The following is a 14149-nucleotide window of genomic DNA, read 5'->3' on the forward strand; positions in this document are numbered from 1 at the left end:
AAGTTTGGCGATATTTCGCAGGTGAAAGAAGCAATTCTTCACAAGCTTGCTTGCATGCTGAGCAAGAGACATTCCTTCATCAAAAATAACGCCAAGGTTTCTAAGGCTTGTTTTTGCTGTTAAGCCCAAGTCACCAAGGAGGCTCCTGATAACAGGAATAGCACTGTCAGGGGCAACAATAAGTGTCTCAGTTTTTTCACAGTTCAGTTGCAGATGGTTTCCATTAAGCCACTTCTTCACCTGTGACACCGTAGGTATGTCACAGAATGAGTGACATAAGCAACATATTATTGCACGTGCAGATCAGCCTGGATTGATAGCTTTCAAGAGGTTCCACACAGTTTTGACGGATTTCCCAAAGTAAGCAAAGTAAAGTTGCTTTTTCCAATCAACTTGGTGCATCAAAGTTCACCACCATCTAATCAGTTCATCATCATTTTAATGCCAAAACTGAAATTAGGAAGAAATGCAAAGGTTCAAAAGACAATGAAGAAAGAATCCATAAATAATCCAACTTATTTATCTTTTTTTGTTGTTACTTAAGGAATGTTTATTTAAAACATAGCTATTCTAGATCATTCACTTATGTTTTATTATGTTTCAATGCCAGAGGGGAAACTCAGCTAAATGTTTGATTTTGACATAATGAGGCCGACTGAGCACAGAACATTGTCTTCCTTTCGATACATACTCTGGAACGTTTGAAACACGAGTTGTGTAAAAGTTTTAAAATGCTCTGGACCAGTGTCTCAAGTTTATCATCAGTAAGTTTAGGTACTGGCAAAGAGCGCTGGTATGAGCCCAAACCAGGTCTTCTATCCATTACATTATTTAGGTCCTTATTACTTTCCCGTTCTGTTTTATATTACATCCAGCTTTCGTGCACATACTGGGAAACACGTTTCTGCTTGTGGCTACTCACTAAAGTTCTTAGCTGACACTTGCGTAAAGAAAGGCACTGGTGGGTAAAGAGCACACATCTGTGCTGTCCCATCGGTTCTCCATTCCATATGATTAAAATATTAGCCTTGTACACAACTACTTTTCCCTCCATCTTAAATTAGGACCAGGATGGAAGCAAACACTAAGCCAATGTGCTCCTTCCTCTTCAACACAATCCAAAAAACCCTGATTCCCCCACCCACCCCGTGGAAATGTCAATGACAGGTTTGCTATTGGATTCGTTTGGCCTGATGCGCTCCTGATCACATTTGTCTTGTTCCATCAGGCATAAACACCATGTTTCTTTTCATCTGTGCCATGTGCTGCATGATTGAAAAGTGACAGTCAGGGAGCAGACTGTGTGCAGCACAGACAGCAGAAGGTATTGTAACCCATTTCTTCTTAATTTACAGGACGAGAGGAGATCGCTCTTTCCAGGCCATCACGCTGAGGCTCTGGAATGATCTCCCACTTTCTATTCCCTCGCTTGCTTCTGTTGATGCATTCAAGAGTAAACTCAAAATGCACTTCTTTCTCCAAGCGTTTTAATCTACAGTGCAGGGAGCTGTTTATGACCATCATGTTTGCTTTTTATTGCATTGATTGTATAAGTGTTTGTATGTATTTTTTATTACCTTTTTTGTGCAGCACTTTGTGGCTTCCTCTGTCTGTGAAAAGTGCTATATAAATAAAATTTACTTACTTACTTAAGTGCTAATAAATGGTTTTTATATAGATTCTCAGTCATACTTTGATCAAATGCAGGTTTATACTGTGTGAATGTGTTTGTGCAGTGGGATCTTTACCTACACTGCAGGGTGGTGTGTTCTGCAAGGCCTGTACCATGTGTGTCAGACTGGAGGGGCTACATCGAAGCAGCTTAGGCAGAAAATAATCCAGAATGTATGAAGTTTGGTCCACTCTGGCACGGCACAGAACCTGCAGCAGGGGGGTTACCCACGTCTGGTGCCAGTGTTCCATCCAATCCTCTGTGGCTGTTTGGCCTGCTGCACTGGCTTCAGCAGCCAGCTGCACCTTGTGGCTCACAAACAGTTTCTCCAGGAGGTCACCCACATAAGGAGCCAGAGTCTGGTCACCCATCAAGCCCAGGAGAGATGAAGGCAGCTGTGGTTCGATGTCAAGTAGGTACGCTGCCCCGTGAAGCTCAACCAGGCAGCCTAAAGAGCCATATTTTCCCCTCATGTGCCACTCCAGTCCCAGCAGGCTTTGCGTTAGCTTGGTGATGTATGGGTCTTTGGTTGGGACGCAGACGGAGGGCATGGTGTGCTGATGGAGAAGAAGGAGGTTCCGGAACAATGAGGCAGTCTGGTGGCGGACTCCATCTAGTGGGTGCTCCCAGTGTGAGTAGATGTGCTCCAAGATCCGTCCGTGTAGCTCAGAGCCTCCACTGAGAGTCTGCTGGAGTGCGGGTGGGCAGGGCTTCATGGCTCCCTGCAAGCAGTCAAGGGCTGCACCACTCCACAGGTTCAGCACCCGCGCCACCACCATAGCTGTGCTGGACTCCTTTATGCTACAACCAGTGGCATAAAATGTATTAAAGTAAGAATGACTTATGAGGCAGGCTTGAATAAAAAACCTTTCAATTTTGACCAAAGAATCACAGATTAGAAGGTTTAAAATTTTTGAACATGTTTCAGAGGTGCACCCATACCTGACATCAAGTTCCAACAGTGTGTTTGGAACCAAGAGCAACAGCTGTTCCCACTGTGGCCCTGGGAGGGCGCTCTTCCAGCTCAACATTGCTAAAGCCCCATGGCACAAGTACAGTGAGACACCTAGTGGACGCCCACTAGAACACAGACACTCACACCTCTGGGTTAGCCACTGAGGAGCTGATTCCAAAGCATGTTGTGAGCTGTGCAGCAGACTGCACACCTGACAAACACACGCACACAAAACCAAGAGTTAAAGCTCTTTGCCCAAGCTCAAAAATCATTGCCCCCTCCAAACCCATTTTCACTCTGCTATACTACATACTTGCATGTCTTTTATGAATTATATATAGGTAGCAGTAAAATGTTTGTGATGAAATGCATGAATGAACATACTAGTCAACATCGACACTGACAAATATCCATCCATCCATTTTGTACACCCACTTACTCTAATTAAGGGTCACGGGGAGTTGGAGCATATCCCAGCAGTCATAGGGTGTAAGGCAGGGTACACCCTGGACAGGATTCTAGTCTGTCGCAGGGGCACATATAGACAAACAAACAAACACATTCACACCCGCACACACACCTATGGACAATTTAAAGTTTTCAATTCACTTAACAAGCGTGTCTTGATGGGGGGAGAAGGCGAAGCACCCGGAGGGGACCCAAGGGCGCACATTCAAATTCCGCATAGAAAGGCATCAGGTGGGAAGCGATCCCACAACCTTCTTGCTGTGAGGCAAAATTGACAAATATGATGCATCTTTTTTTAAAAAGCCAAATTATCTCCACTTAAAGGCATCAGGTCAGAATTATTTTCCTTCAGGACTTTTTCATGTGGTGTGCTAGCATTGTATGATGTTCCAATGAAATCCACCAACTATTGTAGGAGGAGTTGTGCAAACAAGATTGATAAACAGATAGACAAACGGACAGAGAGATTTCTGTGTAACCCGCCCCCCACCAAAAAAAACAAAAAAAACATTTTGTTTGCAGAGGGTATATAAATATTGCTTCACACCATTTTCAAATTAAATTTTACTTTGATTATGAAGTTATATTACTGCCCACCTGTGGGACTGTTAGTGACACACAAAAACTAATGGAACAATATAACGTGGCCTAGAATAAATACAATTCAACAGGGCTGTTGGATTCCAGATGTATTAGATACAGATTTATATTTATTTATATTCAATGTCTGCATGTTTAATTTGCATTTGACATTTAATTTCAACTATTCTTGTAGGTATATACAACCCCAATTCCAATGAAGTTGGGATGTTGTGTAAAATGTGAATAAAACAGAATACAATGATTTGCAAATCCGCTTCAACCTATATTTAATTGAATATCATCATCATCATCATCATCATCTATTTTATTTGAGCAGAGGATAAGAAATACAGAAAACAGAAAAAAAACAGAAAACAATTTAACAATAACATAAAAAACAAAAAAACTGAATTTACTATTAACTCAGAACATTGAATCTGCTCAAATATATATATATATATAAAACTATATATATATATATATATATATATATATATATATATATATATATATATATATATATAAAACTTTGTTGTTTTTGTGCAAATATTTGCTCATTTTGAAATGGATGCCTGCAACACTTTCAAAAAAGTTGGGACAGGCAACAAAAGACTGGGAAAGTTGATGAATGCTCAAACAACACCTAACTGGAAACAGGGGAGTGTCATGACTGGGTATAAAAGGAGCATCCCCAAAAGGCTCAGCCATTCACAAGCAGTAGGGTGAGGATCACCACTTTGTGAACAACTGCATGCAAAAATAGTCCAACAGTTTAAGAACAATGTTTCTCAACATTCAATTGCAAGGAATTTAGGGATTCCATCATCTACAGTCCATAATATAATCAGAAGATTCAGAGAATCTGGAGAACTTTCTACACGTAAGCGGCAAGGCCTAAAACCAACATTGAATGCCTGTGACCTTCGATCCCTCAGGCGGCACTGCATTAAAAACAGACATCACTGTGTAAAAGATCTTACCGCATGGGCTCAGGAACACTTCAGAAAACAATTGTCAGTTAACACAGTTCGTTGTTACATCTACAAGTGCAAGTTAAAACTCTACCAGAAACGCCGCCACCTTCTGTGGGCCCGAGCTCATTTGAAATGAACAGGCGCAAAGTGGAAAAGTGTGCTGTGGTCTGATGAGTCCACGTTTCAAATTGTTTTTGGAAATCATGGATGTTGTGTCCTCTGGACAAAAGAGGAAAATGACCATACAGATTTGTTACCAGCGCAAATTTCAAAAGCCAGCATCTGTAATGGTATGGGGAGTGTTAGTGCCCATGGCATGGGCAACTTACACATCTGTGATGGCACCATCAATGCTGAAAGGTACATCCACATTTTGGAGCAACACATGCTGCCATCCAAGCAACGTCTTTTTCGTGGACGTCCCTGCTTATTTCTGCAAGACAATGGCCAAGCCACATTCTGCACGTGTTACAACAGCGTGGCTTTGTAGTAAAAGAGTGTGGGTACTAGACTGGCCTGCCTGCAGTCCAGACCTGTCGCCCATTGAAAACGTGTGGCGCATTATGATGCGCAAAATACGACAGAGAACCCGGACTGTTGAACAACTGAAGTCGTACATCAAGCAAGAATGGGAAAGAATTCCATCTACAAAGCTTCAATAATTAGTGTCCTCAGTTCCCAAACGCTTATTGAGTGTTGTTATAAGGAAAGGTGATGTAACACGGTGGTAAACATACCACTGTCCCAGCTTTTTTTTTTAAACGTGTTGCAGGCATCCATTTCAAAATGAGCACATATTTGCACAAACCAACATGTGGATCTGTATCTGGTCTGCTGTGGCAACCCCTGAGCAAAAAAAAAAAAAGTCAAAAGAAATTACTACTCACCATAGAGGCGACTTCATCTCCAGAACCCATGACAGACTTTATGAGTAAAACTACAGCCATGCCTGCTGTACTCTGGATCGCTTGGATAAACTCCTCTATCAGCAAAAACACGTGGAAAGCAACATGAATTAGACATCTATTGTCCTTTTAATAATTCCATGTATTATTTCTGTACTGACAGAACCAACAGTGAGTAACCTGTTCACACTTTTTACCTGATGATATTAAGTTTTTTGTTTGTTTGTTTTTTATTTAAAAGGTGATGATACCAGAAAAAAATACCTCAGCATGCCAAAGTCATGGTAAGGAATTCTTTGGTATTAACAGGAAGAGTTTCTGTTTCAAAGCTGTTCCTTTCTGGGTTTGACACAGTTTCTTTACAGATTTTGTCCAGGATTTTGATAAGTGCTCCTTATCAAAAGTGCCACAACTTATCTTTTGGATCCACTGCCAACTGGGCTCACAAAAGATCATTGTATGACACTGGGCATTGCTACTGCTGACAACTGGGAGTGTCCCAGCTAGTTTAAAAACTGTTGTGATAAAACGTCTACTTGAAGAAACTCAGTCTGGACCTGTTTCCAATCCAATTCATGATTGCTTTGAGCCTTTGCACTAGAATGCAGCATTCAGCAGACACAACTCATTCACTCACTAAAGTGGTGAATGAGTTGTAGCAGGATACAGATGTTGATTCCAAAGCTTACTGTGACTGGAATTAACTACAGCCTTGGTTTGTCTGGTCAGGTACTTTCATGGCTGACATCTTACTTGTCTCATCATCATGTCACATTTCATACAATACCATACTACATTGCAGTATTTCACCGTGAATTTTCAGGGTACCACAAAGTTATGTTGTAGGCCCACTTTTATTCTCCCTTTCTGTAGTTCTTCTTCGTCAGATTATACATGTGGGACATCTGGAAAGTATTCACAGCGCATCAGTTTTTCACATTTTGTTATGTTACAGCCTTATTTCAAAATGCAGTAAATTAATTTTTCCCCTCAAAATTCTACTCACAACACCCCATAATGACAAGAAAAAAGCTTTTTTTTTTTATTTTTGCATTGTTAAATTTATTTACATTTTTTTATTAACAATAAAAAAGTAAGAAATCACATGTACCTAACTATTCACACCATTTGCTCAATACTTGATGCACTTTTCACAGCAATTACAGCCTCACACCTTCTGAATATGATGCCACAAGCTTGACACACCTACATTTAGGCATTTTTGTTTATTCCTCTTTGCAGCACCTCTCAAGCTCTATTAGGTTGGATGGGGAGTGTCGATGCACAGCTATTTTCAGATCTCTCCACAGATGTTCAATTGGATTTAGATCTGGGCTCCCCAGTCTCAGATTAACAGTGCTCTGGAGCAGGTTTTCATCCAGGATGTCTCTGTACATTGCTGCATTCATCTTTCCCTAAATCCTGACTAGCCTCCCAGTTCCTGCTGCTGAAAAACCACAGCATGATGCTGCCACCACCATGCTTTACTGTAGGGATGGTGTCTGGTTTCCTCGAAACATGACGCCTGGCATTCATGCCAAAGAGTTCAATCTTCGTCTCATCAGACCAGAGAATTTTGTTTCTCATGGTCTGAGAGTCCTTCAGGCGCCTTTTGGCAAAGTCCAGGGGGCTGCCACGCACCTTTTACTAAGGAGTGGCTTCCTGATTGGTGGATTGCTGCAGAGATGGTTGTCATTCTGAAAGGTTCTCCTCTCTCCACAGAGGAATGCTGGACAGAGTGGCCATCAGGTTCTTGGTCACCTTACTGATTAAGGCCCTTCTCCCTCGATCACTCAGTTTAGACAGGCAGCCAGCTCTAGGAAGAGTCCTGGCGGATCCCAGCTTCTTACATTTATGGATGATAGAGGCCACTATGCTCATTGTGACCTTCAAAGCAGCGGAAATGCTTCTGTACCCTTCCCCAGATTTGTACTTCAAGACAATTCCTTTGACTTCATGCTTGGGTTGTTCTCTGACATGCACTGGGAACTGTGGGATCTTATATGTAGACAGGTGTGTGTCTTTCTAATTCATGTCCATTCAACTGAATTTACCCCAGGTGGACTCAAATTAAGCTGTAGAAATATCTCAAGGATGATCTCAATTTTGAGCTTCATGGCAAAGGCTGTGAATATTTATCTACATGTGATTACTTAGTTTTTTTATTATTATTATTTTAAATAAATTTATAAAAATCTATTTATTTTCCCACATTATCATTATGGTGTATTGCGTGCAGAATTTTGAGGGGAAAAATGAATTTCTTCCGTTTTGGTACAAGGCTGTATATATATTGGAAAAAGTGCAACGCTGTGAATACTTTCTGGATGCTGCTGCTGTTGATAAAAACAGGATGTTCAACTTGGATTTTTTTTTTTATTCTGTGCATGAGCACCTCAGCAAAAAACCTGATCCCTCACCAAGTTATAGACTGCTTTGATTTGAAAGCATGTTTCAGAACTTCTTGATTTTGATGATTTAGAAAAAACTAACCATTCAGCCCTATTCCACATCACAAAATTCAAGAAAAGAAAGGAGACTAGAATCCGATGAATTACTCATGCAGGAAAAAACTAGGTGCATATATTTCCCTCAACTAGTTCTGTATACATAAAAGCCATTTGTTCCCATTTCTTACCATCAGTGAGGATGCGTGTGTAACAACCCAGGAGGCTGCTCAGCATGCCCTGAAGCTTGCACTGATCCTGGTCCTTCTGCAGGGCAGAGCTGATGATGTCCTGTGTTTTCTGGATCACTAGCATGGATGTCTTTACCATAGCCAAACAATTCTGCATTAGCTGAGCCTGGGCAATGTGGCGACCTACGAGAGCACTTCAACAACAGCAGAGGGCGACAGACACAAATTCAACACAGTACCACACAATGTGTACCAATCCCGAATGTATTAAACAGAAAAGTTAATAGACAGAGAGAGTAACAAAATACAGCTCCAGGTTCAAAAGCAAATTCCACCCACTCTCAACAAGTTATTGTGATTTAATAATTTGGACATTAAGTACGAGTGGCAGCAGCACAATTGTGTTATAGCAACAACAAAAAAATAAAAATTAATTATCCATGCATATGCTTTAGGAAGAACTAATTGCAAGATATGGATCAATATTCAAAACAAGTCGAGATACATAAAACCACTCAGAAGAGTAAAACTTACTAAGGAAGAGATGCTTTATATTACTACATTTCTTGTGCATATTGCTAATTAAAGCATAAAATAATACAGTGGAAATGATGAATACAAACATTATACCTGTTCTGCTGAAGGTATTCACTCAATCCCTTGTGAAGAAACTGCAATACTATTGAGATGGGAAGACCATGAGTCAGTTTGAGGTAGAACACAAAGGGATTTTCACTAAATTGGGTGTTTCTGTTTAGGACATTAAAAATAAATAAATAAATAAAAATCTAACCTTCAGGCAAAAGTTTAATAATGCATCTTTCACCTGGAGAAATAATAATGTGAAGAGAATTATGAAAACAATAATAATTGCTAATACAACATATTTCTCTGACTTCTTTATTTTAAAAAAATGAGGCCAAGAACATAGTTTGAGGCTGAATCTCCACCCACCTAGAGGGAAGCCATCGAAACAGGCTGTAATGGTGTCCACAGTGTGTGGATAATGCTCTGAAGAAGAATTGGACAAACAGTTGGACATGCAGGCAGACAAACAGTCTACAGTCTGCTGCTGCAGCCAGGCTGGTACTGAACCAAAGGCACTGAAGAAAAAGTCAATGAAATAACATTTATCAGATAAAGAATTAATTTATGTGGACACAGACAGTGTGACAGACAAGCTCCAGAATTACTTCTGTATGACACTTATTACAGGAGTACACATTATGATTCTCGTCTCTGTCTTTGTCCTGTGTCCCTTATGTGACCGTCCCTGGTTTTGGTTCTCTGTGGGCTTTCATGTCTGTTGTCACTGTTCATGCACTTCCTGTTTTATTTTGGTGGTTACAGTGTCCTTGTGTGTTTTATTAGCTTTCTTCCTGTGCCTTTTCTCAGCTGTTTCCCATCTGTGATTACCCTCACCTGTCTCCAGTTTGTGTGACTACCTCCCTGTGTATTTACAATGCCAATTCTAATGAAGTTGGGATGTTGTGTAAAATGTAAATAAAAACAGAATACAATGATTTGCAAATCCTCTTCAACCTATATTCAAATGAATACACCACAAAGACAAGATATTTAATGTTCAAACTGATAAACTTTATTGTTTTTGTGCAAACGTTTGCTCATTTTGAAATGGATGCCTGCAACACGTTTTAAAAAAGCTTGGACAGTGGTATGTTTACCACTGTGTTACATCACCTTTCCTTCAAACAACACTCAAAAAGCACTTGAGAACTGAGGACACTAACTGTTGAAACTTTGTCGGTGGAATTCTTTCCCATTCTTGCTTGATGTATGACTTCAGTTGTTCAACAGTTCGGGGTCTCCGTTATCGTATTTTGCACTTCATAATGCGCCACACATTTTCAATGGGCGACAGGTCTAGACTGCAGGCAGGCCTATCTAGTACCCGCACTCTTTTACTACGAAGCCAGGCTGTTGTAACACATGCAGAATGTGGCTTGGCATTGGCTTGCTGAAATAAGCAGAGACGTCCCTGAAAAAGACGTTGCTTGGATGGCAGCATATGTTGCTCCAAAACCTGGATGTACCTTTCAGCATTGATGTGCCATCAGAGATGTGTAAGTTGCTCATGCCATGGGCACTAACACACGCCCATACTATCACAGATGCTGGCTTTTGAAATTTGCGCTGGATGGTGATTTTCCTCTTGTTCCAGAGGACACGATGATTCCACAATTTGAAATGTGGATCCATCACCCCACAACACACTTTTCAATTTTGCGTCTGTCCGTTTCAAACGAGCTCAGGCCCAGAGAAGGCAGCAGCATTTCTGGATGTTGTTGATGTATGGCTTTCATTTTGCATGGTCGAGTTTTAACTTGCAATTGTAGATGTAGCGACAAACTGTGTTAACTGACAATTGTTTTCTGAAGTGTTCCTGAGCCCACACGGTAAGATCCTTTATACAATGATGTCAGTTTTTAATGCAGTGCTGCCTGAGAGATCGAAGGTCATGGGCATTCAACGTTGGTTTGCGACCAATCCAGATTCTCTGAATCTTCTGATTATATTATGGACTGTAAATGATGGAATCACTAAATTCCTTGCAATTGAACATTGAGAAACATTGTTCTTAAACTGTTGGACTATTTTTTCATGCAGTTGTTCACAAATTGGTGATCCTCACCCCATCTTTGCTTGTGAATGGCTGAGCCTTTTGGGGATGCTCCTTTTATACCCAATCATGACACTCACAATTAGTGTCCTCAGTTCCCAAAACCTTATTGAGTGTTGTTAGAAGGAAAGGTGATGTAACACAGTGGTAAACATACCACTGTCCCAGCTGTTTTGAAAAAGTGTTGCAGGCATCCATTTCAAAATGAGCAAATATTTACACAAAAATAAAGTTTATCAGTTTGAACATTAAATATCTTTTCTTTGTGGTGTACTCAACTGAATATAGGTTGAAGAGGATTTGCAAATTATTGTATTCTGTTTTTATTTACATTTTACACAATGTCCCAACTTCAGTGGAATTCTGGTGGTATACCCCTGTGTTCCTCTCACACCTCCACAGAATGTTGTTTTTTACGCTCTTCTCATCTGTGTTTTCTAGTGTTTCCTCATGTCCACATCTTGTGACTGAACATTATTTTCCCTGAGTTTTTGATTTTGCCAGCCATCATTGGACACCATTGCTTGCTGTAGTTTTTTTTCCCCTCTACCTGGTTTTTTGGACCTTCTGCCAGCCTGTCCCCTCATGGACACTGTTGTGCGCTCTTACTGGCTTCCTGTGTACTGACCTCTGCAATGGCCCTGGTTCTGACAATAAAGCCTGCTTCTTATGCCAGCCAGTCTTATCTCTGCATTGGGGTCTTGAATCATCCTCTTCCATAACACACAAGACTCACTTTCAAGTGTGTAACTTTAATTTCTATTACTCTCAGTCCTTAAAGCTTCAAGGATCTTGTATTTTGTCTTTGCATGACAGAATAAAAAGTGATTTTACTTCCTGCAATTCCACATAAGTATTTAGATGTTTTATATACATTTATCCTTTTGGGAATTGTGCCCAAGATGTTCTGCATAAAGTTAGAATGCCCTAAATTTTAAATACAAATAATGAAGGCTCCAATATAGTCACTGTGTATTGTTGAAGCCGCAAAAGTGCATAACTTCATATATACAAATAAACTTGAAATGTTCTCACTGTTTCCACAATCTCTTGGCACAATTAAAAGTCCTGCTCAGTAAAGCGCCTGTCACACCATGATGGATCAAGATATGAGCAACTGATACGAATTTTGGATATCCATTTGTGTTTTTTTTCTGGGAAAATCCTTTTCCCATTCACTAAATGCATTCCTTGTCAGCTGATGTCCACCGGGTATATCAGAAAGTTTTGTGCATGCTCAAAACTTTGAGCGGCCATCAGGCGCAAAGCTTTCTCAGTGGCTGCAAGTTTTGTCCTGTACTTTAACTTTTACAATGCTCATGCATTTATATCCTATGGCTGTCAGATGCATCAGACTGGGCTTCTGAATGGCTAAAGCTCCAGTGCGGGGTGTGAATTCTGCATGAGAGAAGAGAGGACAGATCCCAATGCAGCAACATGCAGCACAGCTGTTCATTTAGCCATGGTCAATTAACTGAAGAAAAAGACAGTGCTGCTGTGTGCATTTCTGTCTGGATGTCAGATTGCCCAACAGAATCTCTTAGCAAGAAGGCACCACAGAGAAAGGTTGTTTGAGGTCCTTGCTGTTGCAGCCACACTGAACTCTTGCACAGTGATAAGACACTGTCAGCGTATGACATCATGATCCATGAGTGAGCAAAATTCTATCCACATTTGCGCTCAGACCTGAATGCAGCTTTGTGTTGTCAGTGGAGTTGTGATTCCATCTATTCACCCATCCATCCATCAGAGCCCCAAATCCACAGAAGGAAGAATTAAAACATCCAGGATCACTCCAAATCATCAACATTTTAATCCAACTAACAAACTAATCCTGGTATGAAAAACAGGATTCAGAAAATAGGAACATAAAACTAGAACACATAAATGTTCTCAATCATTTACAGCATTGGATGCAGGTAAAAATGTAATGAAACTGTGACTGGGGGCCTGAGTAAACCTTGCTACTACTAGTGTGCCTTAATTGAGAGAGTGGCGACATGACGAGTTGAAAAACACGGTCACGTGACTCGTGGTACCATCCTGGGTTCAAAACAGTATTCGCTGTTAATCTGTTTGCACGTAAATCCAGCTATATTTATTTATTCACTGAAAATCCTGGGTTGTTATGCATTTGGAGGCACAAATTGACACAAGGGCTTCAAGATGTACAGATTCCCTTCGGATCCGAACAAAAGAAAGATTTGGGAAAATAAAGTCAGCCATGTGGGATGGAAGCCGACATCATCATCAAAGTTTTGAGAGGTAAATTTATTGTTCATTCCCATGTACAGTAAAACTCTCCTAAACCATCATCGTTTTAACCAGATATTCGCAGTCACCATACAAAAAAAGTCCCAAAGTTTTTGTATTGTTTTCCATGTAATAAACACCATACATAACAGATTTTGTTCAACGGATTTTCCTCACATCAGATAAAAAGTCCCGTCCGATTGCAGTGTATTTCCATTAAACCCCTCGCATGTGGGACCGGAGTCATGTCTATGATTAAAAGCCCGACCGTTTATTTTTTTCACACCGTGCTCAGACTCGGAGCCACAGCCTGATGTGCACCTGTTAAATCAGACACAGCAAAAGGCTGTGATCTGACACTTTGCTGCATTCACTGTTTGGTCTGCCATCATATTTTAATAGTTTTTGCAGTGTGCACGCTGATTACATTTTGATAATGAATCAAATACATTTGGCAGAAAAAATTTCAGAGGAAATTTTGACCTGCTCATTAAATGAGGCACACGTCCCAATTCCCCGTAGATGTTTAGCGCCTCCTGACTGTAACTAATCCATTACATACATATCGCTCACATCGGATAAAATGTCCAGTCCGATTGCAGTGTATTTCCATTAAAAACCCAGAGCAGTCTGGACATGCAAAGACACGTGCAAAGACACTTGCCGATTTGAGGAAAGTGGACCGGAGTCATTTCTGTGATTAAAAGCCTGACTGTTTATTTTTTTACACCGTGCTCAGACTCAGAGCCGCAACCTGATGTGCACCTGTTAAATCCGACACAAACGGCTGTGATTTGACACTTTTCTGCTTTTACTTCTTTGTCTGCTGACAGGATTTTCTATATATCAGCAATATGGTTATCAATATTAATGTCTTTACTTTGATGTACTGTCTTTGATTCGGTTCTCTATTTTCATATATACATATATGCATGTGTGAGGGTTCATGAACCATTACTCTTTTAATTAATTACCTATTGTTAAAGCAATTATATATACTGAACTGTTCAAATAATCATTACAACTGCTTACACGGGAAAGTGAACAGATGATCTTTGGCT

General features: G+C 40.4%; 1 protein-coding gene across 1 annotated transcript in view; it reads right to left on the minus strand.

Moving 5' to 3' along the window:
* The window catches only part of thada (THADA armadillo repeat containing), a 281569-nt gene that overhangs the window by 262968 nt on the left and 4452 nt on the right, over positions 1-14149 (minus strand). Inside the window, 7 exon segments of the mRNA XM_034184530.1 lie at positions 1749-2473; positions 2615-2838; positions 5539-5633; positions 8195-8388; positions 8825-8873; positions 8988-9020; positions 9149-9297. Coding sequence (XP_034040421.1) covers positions 1749-2473; positions 2615-2838; positions 5539-5633; positions 8195-8388; positions 8825-8873; positions 8988-9020; positions 9149-9297 — 1469 coding nt within the window.

The sequence above is a fragment of the Thalassophryne amazonica genome, chromosome 13, assembly GCF_902500255.1.
Source record: "Thalassophryne amazonica chromosome 13, fThaAma1.1, whole genome shotgun sequence".
Classification (NCBI taxonomy): Eukaryota; Metazoa; Chordata; class Actinopteri; order Batrachoidiformes; family Batrachoididae; genus Thalassophryne; species Thalassophryne amazonica.